This window comes from Thamnophis sirtalis, unplaced genomic scaffold, assembly GCF_051295495.1.
Source record: "Thamnophis sirtalis isolate CommonGarterSnake01/CBP01778 unplaced genomic scaffold, rThaSir2_p1.2 scaffold_4, whole genome shotgun sequence".
Lineage (NCBI taxonomy): Eukaryota > Metazoa > Chordata > Lepidosauria > Squamata > Natricidae > Thamnophis > Thamnophis sirtalis.
Window position 1 is genome coordinate 127,996,302 of NW_028261384.1, and position 18,341 is coordinate 128,014,642.

Below are 18,341 nucleotides of genomic sequence, written 5' to 3' on the forward strand. Positions count from 1 at the left end.
CCAATAAATCCAAAACAACCTAATGGTAAAGATAAAGGTTTCCCTTGCACATGTGTGCTAGTCATTCCTGACTCTAGGGGGTGGTGCTCATTTCTGTTTCAAAGCCGAAGAGCCAGCACTGTCCAAAGTCATCTCCATGGTCATTTAGCCGGCATGACTAAACACTTAAGGCACACAGAACGTTGTTACCTTTCCACTGAAGTGGTCCCTATTTTGCTACTTGCATTTTCAAAATGGTAGGTTGGCAGAAGCTGGGACAAGTAATGGGAGCTCACTCAGTTACATGGCGCTAGGTATTTGAACTGCTGAACTGCCGACCTTTCTGATCGACAACCGCATATCTTAGCCACTGAGCCACTGTACCACTTAAAACAGCCTAAGTAAAGCAACAATTCAGTAGCTCCAGAAGGAGAAAAAGGAATCATCTACAACACACAGTGTAAGGATGGTAATAGCCACTATTTAAAACCAAGAAGCAGAAGATTAGCAGAGCACATCCATGAACAGCAACTAGCAGTAAGAACTTAGGATGAAAATGCCTTCATTTTGTAACAAATGGAGTGACTTAACCATAGTTTCAGATGTGAAGCTGTCAGCATCAGAGACCAAGCTAAGCCCAAATACAAACATAGAGTTAACAATATTGATATATCATTCAAAAGAGATAATTTTCAAAAAACCAAATTGGAAACAAAAAGATCAAAACACTTCCTTACCAGCAATCAACATCCTGATGAGCAGAGATTAACACCACGATTAACACTAGACCAACAATCAAGTAAACAATATACTAATCAAGGAATTAATAATGAAGAAAAACTAGCTAACAGCTTAATCAAGGAACCAGCAAGACCAATGAAAGCACTACCAAGACTTCTGAACTGAACAAGCTTCTTGGATGAGAACTGAAACATTTTCAAGGAAAAAACAACAACCAGTTGCCTCTTGGAAAAATGCCTTTAGGTTTTCCCCAAATAAGCACACTGACTGGATAGGCATATGAAATGCATGCAATACCCCTACATTGATTCTTTTATTGTAGAATATCTGAAGGGAAAGATTCTCCTTAACAGTGAGATCTAAATTTCATTTAAAACAATTGAATTTTATTTGTTGTTTAATAAATGATTGAAATTTCTATTTGAATTCAACTGTTTTCTCACTTGGAAAAAAAACCCAGATACAGGAGAACAACATTCTTTATTTATATCATTTTGTTCTTTTGATCCTACTGCCACTGTTATTTTGTCCTTAATTCCACACAGTACAATTCCCTGCATGTCACAAATTGGTTTATAAAATTGAGCATGTCTTGATCTGTACAATTATTATAAATTATGCATTATTATTTTCAATCTTGTAGTTATAGAAAATATTAAGAGCAATGTATTTCAATAGCAATAAAAATATAATATTCTTCCCTCCCCAGGGTGCAGCTGGAGAACAAAGACCTTTGATTATGATTTTTAAAACACATCTCTGACTTTTAAGTAACCTTATGGAATAATGTGTATTAGATTGTCTTACTTCAAATGACTAATTGAATGAACAGATGGGTGAGAGATGGGTTGGTCTGTAAGATGTTATTCTTTGCAACTATACAATATTGTCCTTGTATGTAGAATCTGATACATCTCTTGGCAAATGTTCTGTAGGAAAACAGCTTCTTATTCAGCACAAGCAATATCATTCAGAAGATTTGGTCGTGGTGGGCATTTCCTGTCTAATTTAAATTATGTCTGAAAAAGTAACATTCACAAGAAATCCATCAAAGGAACTAGTTGATGATTTCATGTATGTAACTCTTAGTTTTAAGCAATGTAGTTCAGAAATAGTTAAAATGTATAGCATGATTGAATTAGAATGAGGGATAAATTCTGAATTGCTGATATTATTACTAAATTATTGTTGGATTTCTATTACAAAAACTATTTTTTCAATATATTTTTATTTAGATAGCTTACAACCTCCTGCTTGATATCATTTGGGCAGATAATAATTTAATATCAATCCATTCCTTTTTCATGTGGCAATAATTAGGTGATGTACAAAAAAAAAGTCAGCATTGGCATCTCATTAAAGAAGGAAGAGGAGCAGGAAATGGTGGAGTAGAATATTAGGGTAGGAGATAGAAATAACATTGGATCCATAACTTAAAGAAACCTCATTCAAGGTTTGTTTGTTTGATTGATTGATTCATTCAATGCACCCAATCAGAATATCCACCTTTGGGTATTTGGAGATCCATGAGAGTGCAAATTCATGTTTCGAATAGCATCAGGGTTTGAACAGATACTCTGGCAGAGGAGAAGAGAGGGAGGAAACCTGTAGCTATGACTCTGACACACCGCAGTTATTATCTTTCTGCCAATCCACCTGGGGTTCAAGATACATGGATTGTTGTTGAATTGAAATAGCCTTCTATGCAGTCTTTGATGTTTTTGCCTAGTTCAGAAAATATCTCCTGTAGAGGATGATTGCTTTGTTTTTGATGAGAGAATAAGTGGCCATTGTTTAAATGCTTTTTAAAATTGCTAATAAAATGTAGAGAGGGTTATTTACAATACAAAATACACTTGATTTTTTTTAAATTGTTTTTATTTATTTTTTTACAATGAATGATACATGCAGTTTACCTTCCTTTGCATAGTGTTAAGAGGCATAGATATTTTGGTATTCTCTCATATTAAGAAGTTTTGAATGGTTTCTTTCCAGATCCTTAGAGTAGGGAGGGAGACACCTCTATTGTTCCCAAAATGATGGGTGACATTTTTACTTCAGTTAGCCATGAGCAGGAAATACATTTTTTCTTCTATTTGGAAATGCCTGCAGCCTTAGATCTTTATTGTAGGTTTCAAACCCTCTGTGAACCAAGTCCAGCAAAGCTTTAACTCCATAGTAAAATCTGTGGTCATTTACTCCTCAAAATTTCAAAAGAGAGAAAAGCTCTTCTTGAATTTTTTTATTTCTTTGACTTCTCTCTCCCCCATCCCTTTCTCACTTTCAGAATCAGTTTTCATTTTATTGTCACTCATGAACACAACAGAAGTGAAAATCCCATAAACTAACATGCAGGGTTTCTGTATTCACTACAGATATTTAGTTGATGGAGTGGATAAAGGAGAAAAGAGGCAATGGAGCCTAGCATTCAAATCTAACTTCGCCACCCAGTAAATAAATTTGGGAGCAGAGATTAATCTCAGGCAGAAAAAAAAACCAGGTACATACATGAATGTTCAAATAACCTGATTCATTGCTTAAAGTATATGCAGAAGAATCTATTCAATGGATCATCAGCAGAAAGTGATAAGAAAGCTAGATGACCAAAATCTAGGTCAATAGATGTGTTGAAAAGGAGAAAGGATTTGGTTAAAGAACCTTCGAAAAGGCTGAAAATACAGCAACATGAAAATTCTTTTGGAATGGGCAATCACAATAAATCTTAATGATCATAAATATCATACACAAATTGTTCTTTAACAGAAATAAAAATTTCTATGTTCCTATAGTTTTATACAAGTTTCCTATAGACAGCATTCTTTCTATTTCTTTTTACAGCAATTTCTCTGAGGTAGAAATATAACACGATGTACTAATTCCTCTTTCTGAGTTGTTCCCTGTGGTTTAGCTCAGGCCGTAAAACAATGATGTAGCACTTTGGTAAGAATATGCATCCTAGTAATGAAGCACTGGAGGCCAAGATGGAGAAGACCTCCACAGCTACCATGGCTTTGCCTTTTGTACTCAGATAGGCTGGAAAGAAGGAGATCCACACACTGCAAAAGGCCAACATGCTGAAGGTGATGAACTTGGCTTCATTAAAGCTGTCGGGTAATTTATGGGCAAAAAAAGCCACAATAAAGCTGGCAATAGCCAAGATACCCATGTAGCCCAAGACACAGTAGAAGAAGAAGGGTGACCCCTCGTTGCATTGTAAAATCATTTCATGGAACTCTGAGTGCATGTCCAACTCAGGGAATGGAGGAGATGTCAACAACCAAAGAATACAAATAGATACTTGGACAAAAGAACAGGAAAGGACAATAGAAAAGGACAATCTTTTCCCCACCCATTTCCTCATTGGAGAACCAGGTTTAGTGGCCATGAAAGCCACAACCACAGTAACAGTTTTTGCCAATACACTGGAAAGAGACACTGAGAAGGTGATGCCAAAAATTGGTTGTTGGAGAAGGCAGATGACCTTTTCAGGTTGGCTAAGGAAGAATAAAGAGGAGAGAAAACAGAGCTGAAGAGATACAAGGAGGATATAGGTGAGGAACCTATTGTTGGCTTTGACAATGGGAGTATCCCTGTGCTTAATAAAAGTTCCAAGTACCCAAGATGTCAGGGAGAAAAAACAAAGAGCTGCTGAAGCTAAACCAATTCCTAAGATTTCTTCAAATTTTATAAACACCACCGGTTTCAGGATACATCCATTCTTTTCTTTATTTGGATAATGATCTTCGGAACATTCAAAGCAATCATCCATTTCTGGAAATAAAATCAAGGAATTTGTCATCCAGGCATTCCAGTTATTAGAAATTACTTTGTTATTTTTTTGCATCCTAAACTGGCATATTAAAGTCTAATGAAAAATGGTAGAATTCCTACCCTACCGTTTTGATCTGAAATCTTCCCTTCTGGGCATGGAACACAGTCATAGCAGCAGAACTGATCCCCTTCAATCCCTTTTTTCCAGGATCCAGGGAAGCATGGGTCATTGCATCGGGAAAATGGAAGAACCTGTGATGAGCAAAGAAGATTGCAAAAATTGGTTCAATTTTTCAACCTCATCAACTTAAAAAGATGGGGAAATTGCAGTGATTTAGGAAAGATCCTGTTTGAAGTTCAGGGGGTGTAAATAATTGAACATAGTGACAAACTCATGGAAAAGTGAAAAATCACTCTAGTGATTTCTGATTCAAATCCAAACCAAAAATGCAAACATGCCTTTTACATTGTAATATCATATTGTCAATTTGAGGAATGCCTAATCATCAACAATATTTGAAAGGAATATGCCATTGTTTATTTTTTTTAAAGAACCCAGAAATCAAATTTCTAAACAGATTACGTTCAATATCAGATCGAAATGGATTAAGCCTAGCTGATTCAATAATTCAATACCAGGTTAAAAGTTGGATTCCAGACAATCATATCTTCATCAATGAATAATTCCATCCCTTTTGGAGCCTGGAGATCCATCTTTCCAACTCTAACTCTCTGAAAGGATCTGTTTGGAAATGTGATGAAATTGGTAATGTCAAATCCACCTGTTGCTTCCCCTTTCTCATTCAGGAACACTCTCTCCCCAGCTGAATTGTTAAAAGAGATACCTTGAAGAAATGAATGGAGCTACTTGAAAAAGAATGGAAGAGAAAGGGAGTTGAATACAATGTAGTGGAGTGGAGAACACCATATTCCAGTTTCATTGACTCATTCTTCCCATTCCTATAACCATTATTAAATCTGTACACTTAGAAATTTAATAATTGATATTTCATTTAAATGCACAGTACATAGCCACTCTATTATTAACTTGATATTATTTTAAGGAAACACAAAAAAGAACTAAAGCAGAATGAAAATAGGATTACTCAAAATGGCATTACTGTATTTTTCAGAGTATAAGATGCTCCAAAGTATAAGACACAGACCTAGATTTTGGAGGAGGAAAACAAGGGAAAAAATCTGCTTCCCAGCAATTTGCTTTCCTGCAGCAAATAGCAAACAGTACAGACAATATAGACTGTTAGTGGTGTTACATTTCAGACTGTACTTGTACAGATGCTGTTAAACTTGATGTGGCTTTCAGGAAGTATACGTTATTCTCTGCTATTCAAAGAAGATACAATAGCACTGGACCTCTTCAGATCAAGCATTTATTTTAAAAAGCGTCTTCATTTTGTTAAGTTGTCTAGAACAACAATAAAGAAGTCTTTAAAAATAAGTCTAATAATTTTAACATTCTATAGGCAGAGGCCAAAGGGTTGGGGTCAGTGGGTACATTCAATGTATAAGATGGACCCAAATTTTCACCCACTTTTTGGGGGGGAAAGGTGTGTCTTATACTCCGGAAAATACAGTATAACAAAGACTGGTTGTACAAATGTCTAGTTCAATGAAAAGAAGGACTAGAGGTGACATGATAGCAATCTTCCAATATCTAAGGAACTGTCACAAAGAAGAAGGAGTCAACTTGTTCTCCAAAGAACCTGAAGGCAGGATGAGAAGAAATTGATGGAAGCTAATCAAGAAGAGAACCAAGTTGGATCCAAGAAGAGATTTCCTGACAACAATTAATGAGTGGTTTACCTCCAGAAGTTGTGGGTGCTCCAACACTGGAGGTTTTGAAAAAAAGATTGGACAACCCTTTGTATGAAAGGTCCTTTCCAAATCTGTTATTCTGTTGTCATTTATATAGTAATTTCTCAATGATCAGAATAATGGAAAATAGAAAAACAGAAACTAGTTTTTCTGAATCTATTTTACAAAGAAGAAGAATAACAGAGTTGGAAGGTACCTTGGGAGTCTATTACTCCAATACACTGTTCAAGGAGGAGACTTAATACCATTTTAGACAAATCACTGACTAATCACTTAGTAAAAACTCTGCAGTGTTGGAGTCTCCACAACTTCTAGGGGCAAAGTTTCCACTAATTACTTAATTATTCTCACTTGGAGGAATTTCACCCTTATTTCTAGATTATTTCTCATACTTAACTTGATTCCACACATAGAAAATATTAAGACTTTCCACAATGGGTTCAAAAGATACTTCTACATCAAACTGCTCATTGAAATAAAAGCAGAGAGAATACCTGATAGGCCTGGAGATCTGATGGATCAGATTTTTTAGCCATCATAGCTTCTTTTCCATTGAAATGTAATGTGTACAGAGCCTGCAAAGCATGAGCCACAGCATAAACAGCATTGTAGATACTGTAGCTTTGACCAGTCATTTCTATTTCAAACACAGGCCCAGGAAGATCCTCCAGCTTCTTCTGCCCAGAGCACTGTGTACTATGCATTTTTTGTAATTCTGGTTTTGGAAATGTACAATCAAATGATTGTTCCCAAACATCCTGCAAAAACCCATCTCTGAAGACTGAAAGAGGATTGATGGTCTGAAGAAATTCCTTGAAACCTACAACAGCTGTTGAATGAACAGTGAAGGAAATAGCCCCATGGAACATCTGGAGATCCCAACTGACTTGAAATCCTGATAATATGAAATCAATCTGTGCAGTCATGATCCACACCTTTTTAAACAATGCAGTTTCCTTGCTTTCAGGATCTACCACAAATGTGACAAATCTTAGCCACATAATTGCCCAGGATTCTCCATAGACCAGAAATGCATTCACTTTGCTATTCATCATGTTAATGGAGATAGCAGAGACTGTTTGATAAACTCCTGGGAAGTCTTCCACATGAATTAGTTGTGAAAGTCTTTCTATGAATGAAGAGCAGATTCCATTCTCTGAAAGCAAGGGCTGCATTCTACGTAAGAAATTTTCTCCATTGTTGTTATCAACAGCAAAAATCCCAATCCATGTCCATTTGAAATGGTGAAGCAGTTGGATAATCCCAATGTACTGATGGTCTTCTTTTGGGACCATGAAATAAAGTGAAGAGAGCTTACTGGCCTCAAATACATCTTGGGCTAATGAACCATATGTCAGCTATAAGAAAGTATAATAGTATTCTGTTGAAATGTTAAATCAAATATATTTTTCTCATCTAGTTTTCTTATTAAATTAATTCAGGGAACATTTTCCTTAGACTTCTTCTAAATATTAATATAGAAAGAACTTTAACCTTAGACTGTCAACTGTCAACCCCACCCCATTCCTAAGAGGTCTGTAAGGGGCGTGCATAAGTGCACCAATGTGGCTACTGCCCCTGTCCTAATGTTCCTTTTTATTCACATCCATTTCATGTATTCAAAATCATGTTTATACTTATATATGTCATCTAATACATGCTTGAATGAATGAATGAATGAATGAATGAATGAATAAATAAATAAATGAATAAATGAACGAATGAACGAATGAACGAATGAACGAATGAATGAATGAATGAATGAATGAATGAACTTCAGAGTACAATTGTTTCAATAGGCACAAAAGTACTATATCAATTTCCCTTAAGTATGGAATACTCTGCTTACTTACTTCCTGAATTTGGCATTGGTATTTGGCATTATAGATTCAGAAAAGAATTCTAATTAGTAAACCATAAACCATGCATATCATCTTAACACAAACCTAAACCTAATCCTTGTTGCTCATTATATATTCCATAACAAAAGCAAAATATAAAATTGTCCTCCTCAATCCCATCACAGCTTACTTGTGGAATCTTGAAGAAACCTATAAGTTCACCTATATAAGATGATGTATCAAAATCCAATCCTCCAATGATAGCCATGAGATTCTTCTGGCTATCACATTTATAGTTAGGGAGAAATTCTTTGGATTTGAAAAGTAGGTCCAGAGTGGTGCGATAGGTCATCCTTGCATGGAGGTAACTGTCATAGATGTGGAACCCGAGAGTGATGTTAGGTAAGATCTGGGGATCCTCAGTGATCTCCTTCACAGCAAAAGCCAAGGCAAGGATATGTTGATGGAACTTGGTGATTACACTGCAAATATTTTAAATACCCAGTTGAAAAAGTAAGTTGACAATTCTCATCATTTCTTTCTGAATAACAAATCATTGTTTCTCTGACAGTAGTAAAAAGTTAATCATTTTTCTAAAAATCTTAATAATTTCTACGGAGGTATCCTTGGTGCTCTCTGAGCTTGATAGCTTTCTTGCAAACATTTCATTACCAAAGTAAGTAACATTATCATTGCCCAGCACTGAGGATGTTATCTAGTTTGGATAATGAGATATCTGCAAGAAAATAACCAATCTCAGAGAGCACCAAAGATCCCTCATTTCAACCATGAGCTACAAATATTCTGCTTTATTCATAATTTCTACAATTCAAATTTACAATTTTGCACAATATTTCCATGATTTCACTCCCCTCCCCTATTATTGTAAGCCGCCCTGAGTCCCCTCAGGGAAATGGGCGGCCTATAAATGTTTAATAAAACTAAAAAAAAAAAACTAAACTAAAAAATATATACTGCAACAAATACAAGTAGTGACTTTTTTTTTTTCAAAATACTGTATTTTCTACAAGACTTTCAGAAAATGTTACATGAATATATTAATTGGGTGTCACTCATTTATTGTATGTAGGTTTGGTGAGGAGAGATAATGCCAAACATTTTAAAATTACCTTAATCTCAGTAGATGTTCAACAAGATGAGCAAACATCTTTTTAAAAAATGTTAAGAAAAATATTCATTTGGTTAGAACCAGATACCTTTGAAAGACACATAAAGCATATATTACATTAAAAAAAGATTTGTGCACAAACAGCTTTGACTCATATGAAGAATTGTTGAGATTGGCTAAGATTAAATAGCAAAGAAAAATGACTTACATTGGTGCCTCATAAGATGTTATAGCAGGGTTTTCATCAAATTTCATTTCATAAAAGTGGTAAACGATGTGAGATGCCATCCCACCAATAGTGAAGTGTCCAGGCTGGTACCACTCATGTGGAACAAGGAAAGCATCATTTGCAGGACAGCTCAGAGTAACTACTTCGTGCATCAAAAACATTAGAAGAAACATCTTCATGCTTTCGTTATTATGCAGTTGTTTTATCTTCTATTTCCTATACTCCATAGGAAAGTGTATATATATTCCAATACTTCATCTAAGGATTAATCCAAGGATTATATCTGAGAATGCATCTAAATAGAAAATCTATCATTTTCTACTTGAAGATCATCTGAGTGCAAATTTGTATCTTGAATACCACCAGGATTTGAATAGATACTCTGGGAGTGGAGAATAGAACATAGAATCTTGAAGCAATGAATCAGACTAAGTGCCTGAGGCTTCAGCTATTTTTTTAATGAGCAAATGCCAATGAAAGTAGCAGCAGGAAGATTTGCAATATAATATGTATATTTCTTTGTAGAGATAAAAATAATGCTGTTTTTCAAGACACCACATTTATTTTCTACCAATATTTTCACAAATAAGAATAGGAACAGATCCAGCAGATATCAGTCATTTATTGTGTAATTATTTATATATATATATATATATATATATATATATATATATATATATATATATATATATATATATATATATATATATATATATATATATATATATATATAGTGAGCAATAACAATGCAGAACCTTTTAAAAGAATTACGTTAAGCTCACTAAAAATCTTCAAAAGATTTCCTGCATCAAAGTTTTATACATTCTATTGGAAACAATTTAACATAAGCTAAACAATATTATTATCAGGGCAGCACTTGGGAGGAGTGGGGAGGGAGTTGTGGGTGGAATGAGAGGGAGGGTTACCATGGGTTACCATGAGGAAACAAAAACAAGCCTCATATCTGGTGAAAATTACTGGCCATTCCATGATCAAGCAAAGAACTGCAGCCAGCTGAGAAGACAGAGACTGTTACCCAAACAATTTGTTAACACATTGTTGGACACTTCTTCATAATCAGGGGATGGAAGGGAACAGGGAAAACTACCATAATCAGTGGTGGGATTCAAATAATTTAACAACTGGTTCTCTGTCCTAATGATTTCTTCCAACAATCAATTCACCAAACTGCTCAGAAAGTTAACAAGAAGTTCTCCCAAAATGGTGTGAATCCCACCACTGCATATACTTTGGGCATGAAAACCAGAGATTCAGCTTTGCTTCTTCTGTAACTATTTGACTTTAATAAAGTATACCTTTGGCTAACCACAGGCCTAAGAGTCTTTCTTTTCTGACTCACCAGGGTGGGACAGCTTACATTTATTTCTTCTTCCACAACTAGAAACATTTGAAAAACAGAGAAAGCCTAGATCATCATCAGCAATAATGATGGCAATAGCACTTAGATTTACTGTTATTGTGCTTTACAGCACTCTCAAAGTGGTTTACAAAGCCAGCTTCTTGCCCCCAACTATCTGTGTTCTCATTTTACTAACCTTGGAAGGATGAAAAGCTGAGTAAACCTTGAGCCAGTGAGAATTGAAATGCTGGTAGTGGTCAGAGTCAGCCTGCAATACTGCATTCTGTCCACTGAGTCACCCTGGCTGCTGATTAGAAATAAAGTCTATATGTATGAAAAACTCATATAAGAAATTTGGGGTTATAAGATTATAAAAAGAAAGAAAACCCTTACAATCTGACATCATCAGGTTTTATTCAAGGATGTTCTTCAAATTTAAATTCACAAAAGTGATAAATTATATGGGACCCCATGCCACGTAGTTGCATGTTTTTATACATGTTTTAAAAGCTTTTGTTGTTGTTGTTGTTTTTAGCTTTTGTTGCAAACCTCAGTTCATTTTTTTGTGTCGTGAGGGAAGACGCAGGAGCCATGGATGTGAAGAACAAGATCTTTATTAAAACAGAGATGACAGCGATTCAAACCCGCCCGGTAACGCGCCAGGGTATTTATACTCATAACTTTAACTGACAGAACATTGAAAACCAATCAGGTTGGAGCTTGTCATAACCAATCAGAGGCTGGTAACTGGCTAGCAACAGGCTATGCTGCGTCCCAGCCAATCAGAGAGCAGCATAGGCTGTTGCCGGCCTTTTAATAAACACCTGTATATTCAACACAATTTGAGCCTTAGCTTTCCAGACTTTATTTTTAATAATCAAACTTAGCCTGCAATACTACATTCTTATCACTGCACCACCATATCTACAATGAGAGTTGCATGTTCATTATAATTTTGGCCATTTAACATGTCCATAAGGGGACACGGTGACTCAGTGGCCAAGACACCGAGCTTCTCGATCAGAAGCTCAGTGTCTTGGCAGTTCAAATCCCTAATGCCATGTAACAGAGTGAGCTCCTGTTACTTGTCCCAGCTTTTGCCAACCTAGCAGTTTGAAAGTACTTAAAATGCAAGTAGAAAAATAGGGACCACCTTTGGTGGGAAGGTAACAGTGTTCCATGCACCTTCGGTGTTTAGTCATGCTGGCCACATGACCATTGTTAGATACCAGAAACATTGATAATGGTTTACACCAAGGTCCTCTGTTCCGATGGGAACAGAGATTCAATCTGATTGGTTGAAGGGTCTGACAGCCCCCTATAAAAGGGCTGCTGTCAGACCGAACCTTCGCTGGATTGTATTGCGTTGACTTTTATTAATAAAGAGCTGTTTGTTACTCTCAAGCCTGAGTGTGCCTTCATTCACCCGATCTAACACTGGTGACGAAGATGGGATTGGAAGCCAACTAGGTAGACAAAAAGAGCATGACAATCCAGCAAGTAAATCCAGCCCAGAGCATGACGTGGCATCGAGCAGCCATATTTGAGCAGCAAATTCAAATGCACTCAGGAACTCAAGATGACAATGCCAACTCTGAACAACCCAGCCACCAAACACTGGGAATCCTACATGATGAGGTTCGATTGCTTCCTTGAAGCCAATGACCTCATGGGCCTTTCTGAAGGCCAGAAAAAGAATATGTTCCTGAGCTACTGTGGACCAGAGGTGTTTGAGATGGCGAAGGATTTGTCGGAGCCAACACCACTCCAATCGGTCGCTTGGTCGGTTCTACAACAGACACTGAGGACACACTATGCTCCTAGACTGTCTAAATACATCCGAAGGTATGAATTCAACATCCGTAACCGAAAAGAAAGGGAACCCATCAACGAAAATGTTGTGGCACTTAGAAAGGCCGCAGCGTACTGCGAGTTTAGAAATCTTGAACTACTACTTGACCACATTATATGCAGTGTTTGGGACATTGGCCTGCAGAGGATATTATTAGCAAAAACTAATCTTACGCTCCAAATTGCCCTAGATGAAGCCAGGGCTATTGAGACTTCAATTAAATCAACAGAAACCCTGCATTGCCAAAATAGTCCAAAGAGCACGCAGAAGAGCACAGGCATGCATCGCAAGGCTACAGAGTCTGACGGCTCAGAGAGTGAAGATGACAGCTACTACATGAGCAGTGATCGCTCCAAGCTGGCGCAAAAGTTTGAACTGCGTTTCCCGCCTTGTGCCAGATGTGGAGGAAACCACCTCAGAACACATTGCCATTTCCGTGATGCCATCTGTCAATGCTGTGAACGCAAGAGGCCCATCGCCAAGGTCTGCAGAAGCGATCACCCCGCTACAACCTGGAAGCCCAGAAGCATACTTAACCGCCAGCAGAGGCCCAACCAAGGGACATGGTAGCTGCCACCATGGTGAACAGAAGGCAACACTAGAGTCACCTACCACACCTCCATAGGCCAAGTCTGCACAAAGTGGCCAAAAAAGCTGAAAGTCACAGTCCTCATTGAGGACTCTCCATGCAACATGGAGATCGACACTGGGTCATCCTTGACCATAATGTCTTGGGCAGCGCTCAAACAGGCTAGCCAGCTACCAGTGACAGTCGTCAATGGAGACCTGCAGCCTCCTAGGCCTTGACTGGTTTGAAGCTCTTGGCCTAGAAGTGACCGGAATCAAGGCCATATGAGATGAAAGCACTGAGGAATTCCTTAAGGAATTCGAGGACATCTTCGTCACTGGTCTAGGTAAGTATGAGGGGACTCCAATATCTTTTAACTTGGACCCCAATGTAGCCCCATCAGGCTAAACCCCAGGAGAGTACCTTTCGCTCTCCACCCTAAAATTGATTTGGAACTAGACAATTGATTGGCCAAGGAATCCTAGAGCCATTAGCTCACGCACGCTGGGAGGCCCCTATAGTGACACCTGTCAATCCTGATGGGTCTGTCCGCATCTGCACGGATTACAAGTGCACAATAAACAAAGCTTTACAGCAAAGTGCTTATCCTGTACCCATTGTACAGCATTTACTACATTCATTAGGCCCCGGAAAAGATTTTGCAAAATTAGATATGGTGCAGGGATACCAGCAGTTGCCTGTAGATGGCGCCACAGCAGAGGCCCAAACCATCGTGACACACAGCGGTGCATTCAAATGCAAGCTGGTCATGGCGTTGCTGTCTGGTGATCACTTGGGCAGCGGTTTGGGTAGAAGGAATGATGGCGTCCACTAGGTGCTCCCATTCACATTTGTATTGAGGCATGCGGGATCAAAATGGTTGAAGTATTGAGCCCATTGGACATGTTTGAGTGATAGCTTCCATGAGGTCTTAAGCGCCTCTAGATTTTTGTGGTTGGTCCAGACTTTGAATGGTTTCTGGCCCCCTTCCAACAGGTGTCTCCAGTTTAGCAGTGCCCATCTCACTGCAAAAGCCTCCTTTTACCATGCGGCCCATGGTCTCTCTGTGTCTGTGAGTTTGCAGGAGGTGTAGGCATAGGGATGTATGTTTCCTTGGTTGTTTCTTTGGAGTAGCACCACTCCCACTGCCATGTCACTGGCGTCTGCCTGGATCATGAAAGGTTGCTCGGGGTCAGGATGCTTCAGCACTGGCTCCATTGCAAACATTCCTTTTAGTGTTTTTTTTTTATATGGTATTTTATTAAAATTTATAGGCCGCCCTTTTCCCTGAGGGGACTCAGGGCGGCTTACAACCATTAGGGAGGGGGTACAATACACAATAAACGATATAAAAACAAGATAAGTAGTAAAAACACAACATGCATTCTACATTCAACACTCGGGTGGGGCAAATTAAGGACTTATCCCCAGGCCTGTGGGAGAGCCAGGTCTTGAGGGCTGCGCAGAAGGCCTGGACGGTGGTGAGGGTGCGTATCTCGACTGGGAGATCATTCCACAGGGTCGGAGCTGCAACAGAAAAGGCTCTCCTCCGTGTAGTCGCCAGTCGACATTGACTGGCGGATGGAATTCGGAGGAGGCCCAGTCTGTGCGATCTAATCGGTCGGAGGGAGGTAATCGGCAGAAGGCGGTCTCTCAAGTACCCAGATCCACTACCATGGAGTGCTTTAAAGGTGGTCATCAGTACCCTGAAGCGCACCCGGAGATCGACAGGTAGCCAGTGCAGCTCGCGGAGGATGGGTGTAATGTGGGCGAACCGCGGTGCGCCCACTATCACTTGCGCGGCTGCATTCTGGACTAACTGCAGTCGCCGGATGCACTTCAGGGGCAGCCCCATGTAGAGCACATTGCAGTATTCCAGCCTAGAGATCACAAGGGCTCGAGTGACTGTTGTGAGAGCCTCCCGATTCAGGTAGGGTCGTAACTGGCGGACCAGGCGAACCTGGGCAAATGCCCCCCTGGTCACAGCCGACAGGTGATGATCGAGAGTCAGCTGTGGATCCAGGAGGACTCCTAAGTTATGAACCCTGTCTGAGGGGTATAAAATTTGACCCCCCAGCCTGATAGATGGAACATTAGCCAAATTGTTGGGAGGGAAACACAACAGCCACTCGGTCTTGTCCGGGTTGAGTACCAGTTTGTTAGCGCTCATCCAGTTCCTAACAGCCTCCAGACCCTGGTTCATCACATCCACCGCTTCATTGAGTTGGCACGGGGCGGACAGATACAATTGCGTATCGTCCGCATATTGATGGTATTTTATCCCGTGCCTCTGAATGATCTCGCCCAGCGGTTTCATGTATATGTTAAATAGTAGGGGGGATAAGACCGAACCCTGCGGCACCCCATATTTTAGGGGCCTCAGGGACGATCTCTGCCCCCCCACCAACACCGACTGCGACCTGTCCGAGAGGTAGGAGGAGAACCACTGCAAAACAGTGCCTCCCACCCCCACCTCCCACAGTCGTCGCAGAAGGATACCATGGTCGATGGTATCGAAAGCCGCCGAGAGGTCAAGGAGAACCAGGATGGACGCATGGCCTCCATCTCTGGCCCTCCAGAGATCATCGGTCAATGCGACCAAAGCGGTTTCTGTGCTGTAACCGGGTCTGAAGCCGGACTGGAAGGGGTCAAGGTAGCTAGCTTCATCCAAGGCCCGTTGAAGCTGGAAGGCCACCACCTTCTCAACAACCTTCCCAACAAAGGGAAGGTTGGAGACAGGACGGTAGTTATTTAAAATGGCTGGATCCAAGGATGGTTTCTTCAGGAGGGGTCTCACCACCGCCGTTTTTAGTGCGGCGGGGAAGTGCCCCTCCCGAAGGGAGGCGGTTACGACCGCCTGGATCCAGCCACGTGTCACCTCATTGCTGTTGGCAACCAGCCAGGAGGGACACGGGTCCAGAATGCAGGTGGAGGCACTCACAGCTCGAATGGCCTTGTCCACATCCCCAGAGGCAACATCCTGAAACTCAACCCAGAGATGGTTTGCCAAGTGATCCTCTTGTGTCCCGGCTGGATCTGCTGCGGTGGAGTCCAAGTCCGACCGAAACCGAGCAACTTTGTCTGCTAAGAATTGGGCATAATCCTCAGCTCTACCCTGCAAGGGTTCCCCCGTATCCCTCCTATTTAGGAGTGAACGGGTTATCCTAAACAGGGCGGCTGGGCGGGACTCAGCGGACGCAACCAAGTTGGCAATTTGGGATCTTTTTGCTGCCCTAAGTGCCCTGATGTAATCCTTGGTGCAGGTTGTTAATAGTGCTCGGTTCGACTCGGACTTATCGGACCTCCACAAGTGCTCTAGGCGTCTCCTCCGGCGCTTCTTCTCCCGGAGCTCCTCGGTGAACCAAGTGGGTCTCCGGGATCCACTGACCCGGAGGGGCCGTAGTGGCGCAATCCGGTCAAGAGACTCCGATGCCGCCGAATACCAGGCAGCAGCCAGAGTCTCCGCCGAACTGTGGGCGAGAGTATCAGGAATAACCCCAAGCTCCGTCTGGAACCTCAAGGGGTCCATCAGTCGCCTGGGGCGGAACCACCTGGTCAGTTCCTCCTCCCTACGGTGGGGGTTTGGCCTCCGGAAGTCAAGCCTCAGTAGGCAGTGGTCTGACCATGACAGGGGTATGGTGTCATTTCCCCTCAGACCAAGATCACACATCCACTGCTCCGAGAGAAATACGAGGTCGAGCATGTGACCCGCTGAGTGGGTTGGGCCCCGAATTACCTGGGTCAAGCCCATGGCTGTCATGGAAGCCATGAACTCCTGCGCCCCATCAGAGTGTTCACCGAGCGATGGCAAATTGAAGTCCCCCAGAACCATAAGCCTGGGGAACTCAATTGCCAGCTCGGCTACTGACTCGAAGAGCGAGGGGAGGGCTGCTGCAACGCAGTTGGGAGGCAGGTACGTTAGCAGCAGACCCACTTGATCCTTGAGGTCCAACTTCACCAGCAGAGTCTCACACCCGACAAGCTCCGGAGCAGGGACCCTACGAGGTACTAGAGACTCCCGGATAACAATAGCCACACCGCCACCCCTTCCCTGGGCTCTCGGCTGATGAAGCACCTGAAATCCTTCTGGGCACATCTCTACAAGGGGGACTCCTCCTTCTGTGCCCAGCCAGGTTTCAGTAATACATGCCAGGTCTGCCCTCTCGTCAGAAATTAAGTCCCGGACGAGAGGAGCCTTGTGAACAACAGACCTGGCATTTAGCAACAGCAGCCTGAGACCAGGGTCCTGACTACTCACGCCATCTGGCCTTGGAGTGGGACTCATAGGGCCGGAAGGAGGGATCTCTGTTTTGAACGCCTCTTGGCAGGTTAGGTTCCACTGTAGGGGTTGTACTGTATTGTATTTATTTGTCTTGTATGCTGCCCACTCCCGAAGGACTCCGGGCGGCTCACAATAGACAAGGGAAGGGGAAAACTGGACAAACAACACTTTAAAACAAAAACTGCAACATTCACCATTTCCGTGGGGCTGGATGTTTCACAAGCCCCCCGGCCTGCTGGAGCAGCCAGGATTTGGTGGCTTTGCGGAAGGCTGGGAGGGTAGTAAGGGTCCGGATCTCGATGGGGAGATCATTCCAGAGGGCTAGAGCTGCAACAGAGAAGGCTCTCCCCCGGGGGGTCGCCAGCCGACATTGGCTGGTGGATGGAATCCGGAGGAGACCTAACCTGTGAGATCTAATCGGTCTATGGGAGGTAATTGGCAGGAGGCGGTCTCTCAGGTACCCAGGTCCGATGCCATGTAGGGCTTTATAGATAGCGACCAGCACCTTGAAGTGGATTCGGAGACTAATGGGTAGCCACTGCAGCTTGCGGAGGATAGATGTGACGTAGGTGTACCTGGGTGCACCCACAATCGCTCACGCGGCTGCATTCTGGACTAACTGAAGTCTTTGAACACTCTTCAAGGGCAGCCCCATGTAGAGCACATTACAATAATCCAGTCTTGAGGTCAAGGGTTGCCCCAGACAGGGTTTCATTCCTGGGCTCTATCTCTTCAGGAGGTCTGTTAGGGGTT

The 18,341-nt window shown here is 41.4% G+C and overlaps 1 protein-coding gene across 1 annotated transcript; it reads right to left on the minus strand.

Annotated features, from left to right (window-relative positions):
- Positions 1-3,592: 3,592 nt before the first annotated feature.
- Positions 3,593-9,705, minus strand: LOC148046495 (vomeronasal type-2 receptor 26-like). Its single transcript, XM_087714783.1, has 5 exons — positions 9,506-9,705; positions 8,359-8,650; positions 6,822-7,685; positions 4,617-4,743; positions 3,593-4,491 (listed from the first exon to the last, which is right to left on the minus strand). The coding sequence occupies exons 1-5, from the start codon at positions 9,703-9,705 to the stop codon at positions 3,593-3,595; spliced, it is 2,382 nt and encodes a 793-aa protein (XP_087570909.1).
- Positions 9,706-18,341: the final 8,636 nt, after the last annotated feature.

Bases quoted from the DNA above. Each gene is read 5' to 3' on its own strand.
- LOC148046495 (XM_087714783.1), bottom strand. From the start codon at position 9,705: ATGAAGATGTTTCTTCTAATGTTTTTGATGCACGAAGTAGTTACTCTG. The intron at 8,651-9,505 runs GTAAGTCATTTT...AAATATTTGCAG, and splicing joins ACATCTTATGAGGCACCAAT to TGTAATCACCAAGTTCCATC. The intron at 4,492-4,616 runs GTAGGGTAGGAA...TTTTATTTCCAG, and splicing joins GAAGATTTCAGATCAAAACG to AAATGGATGATTGCTTTGAA.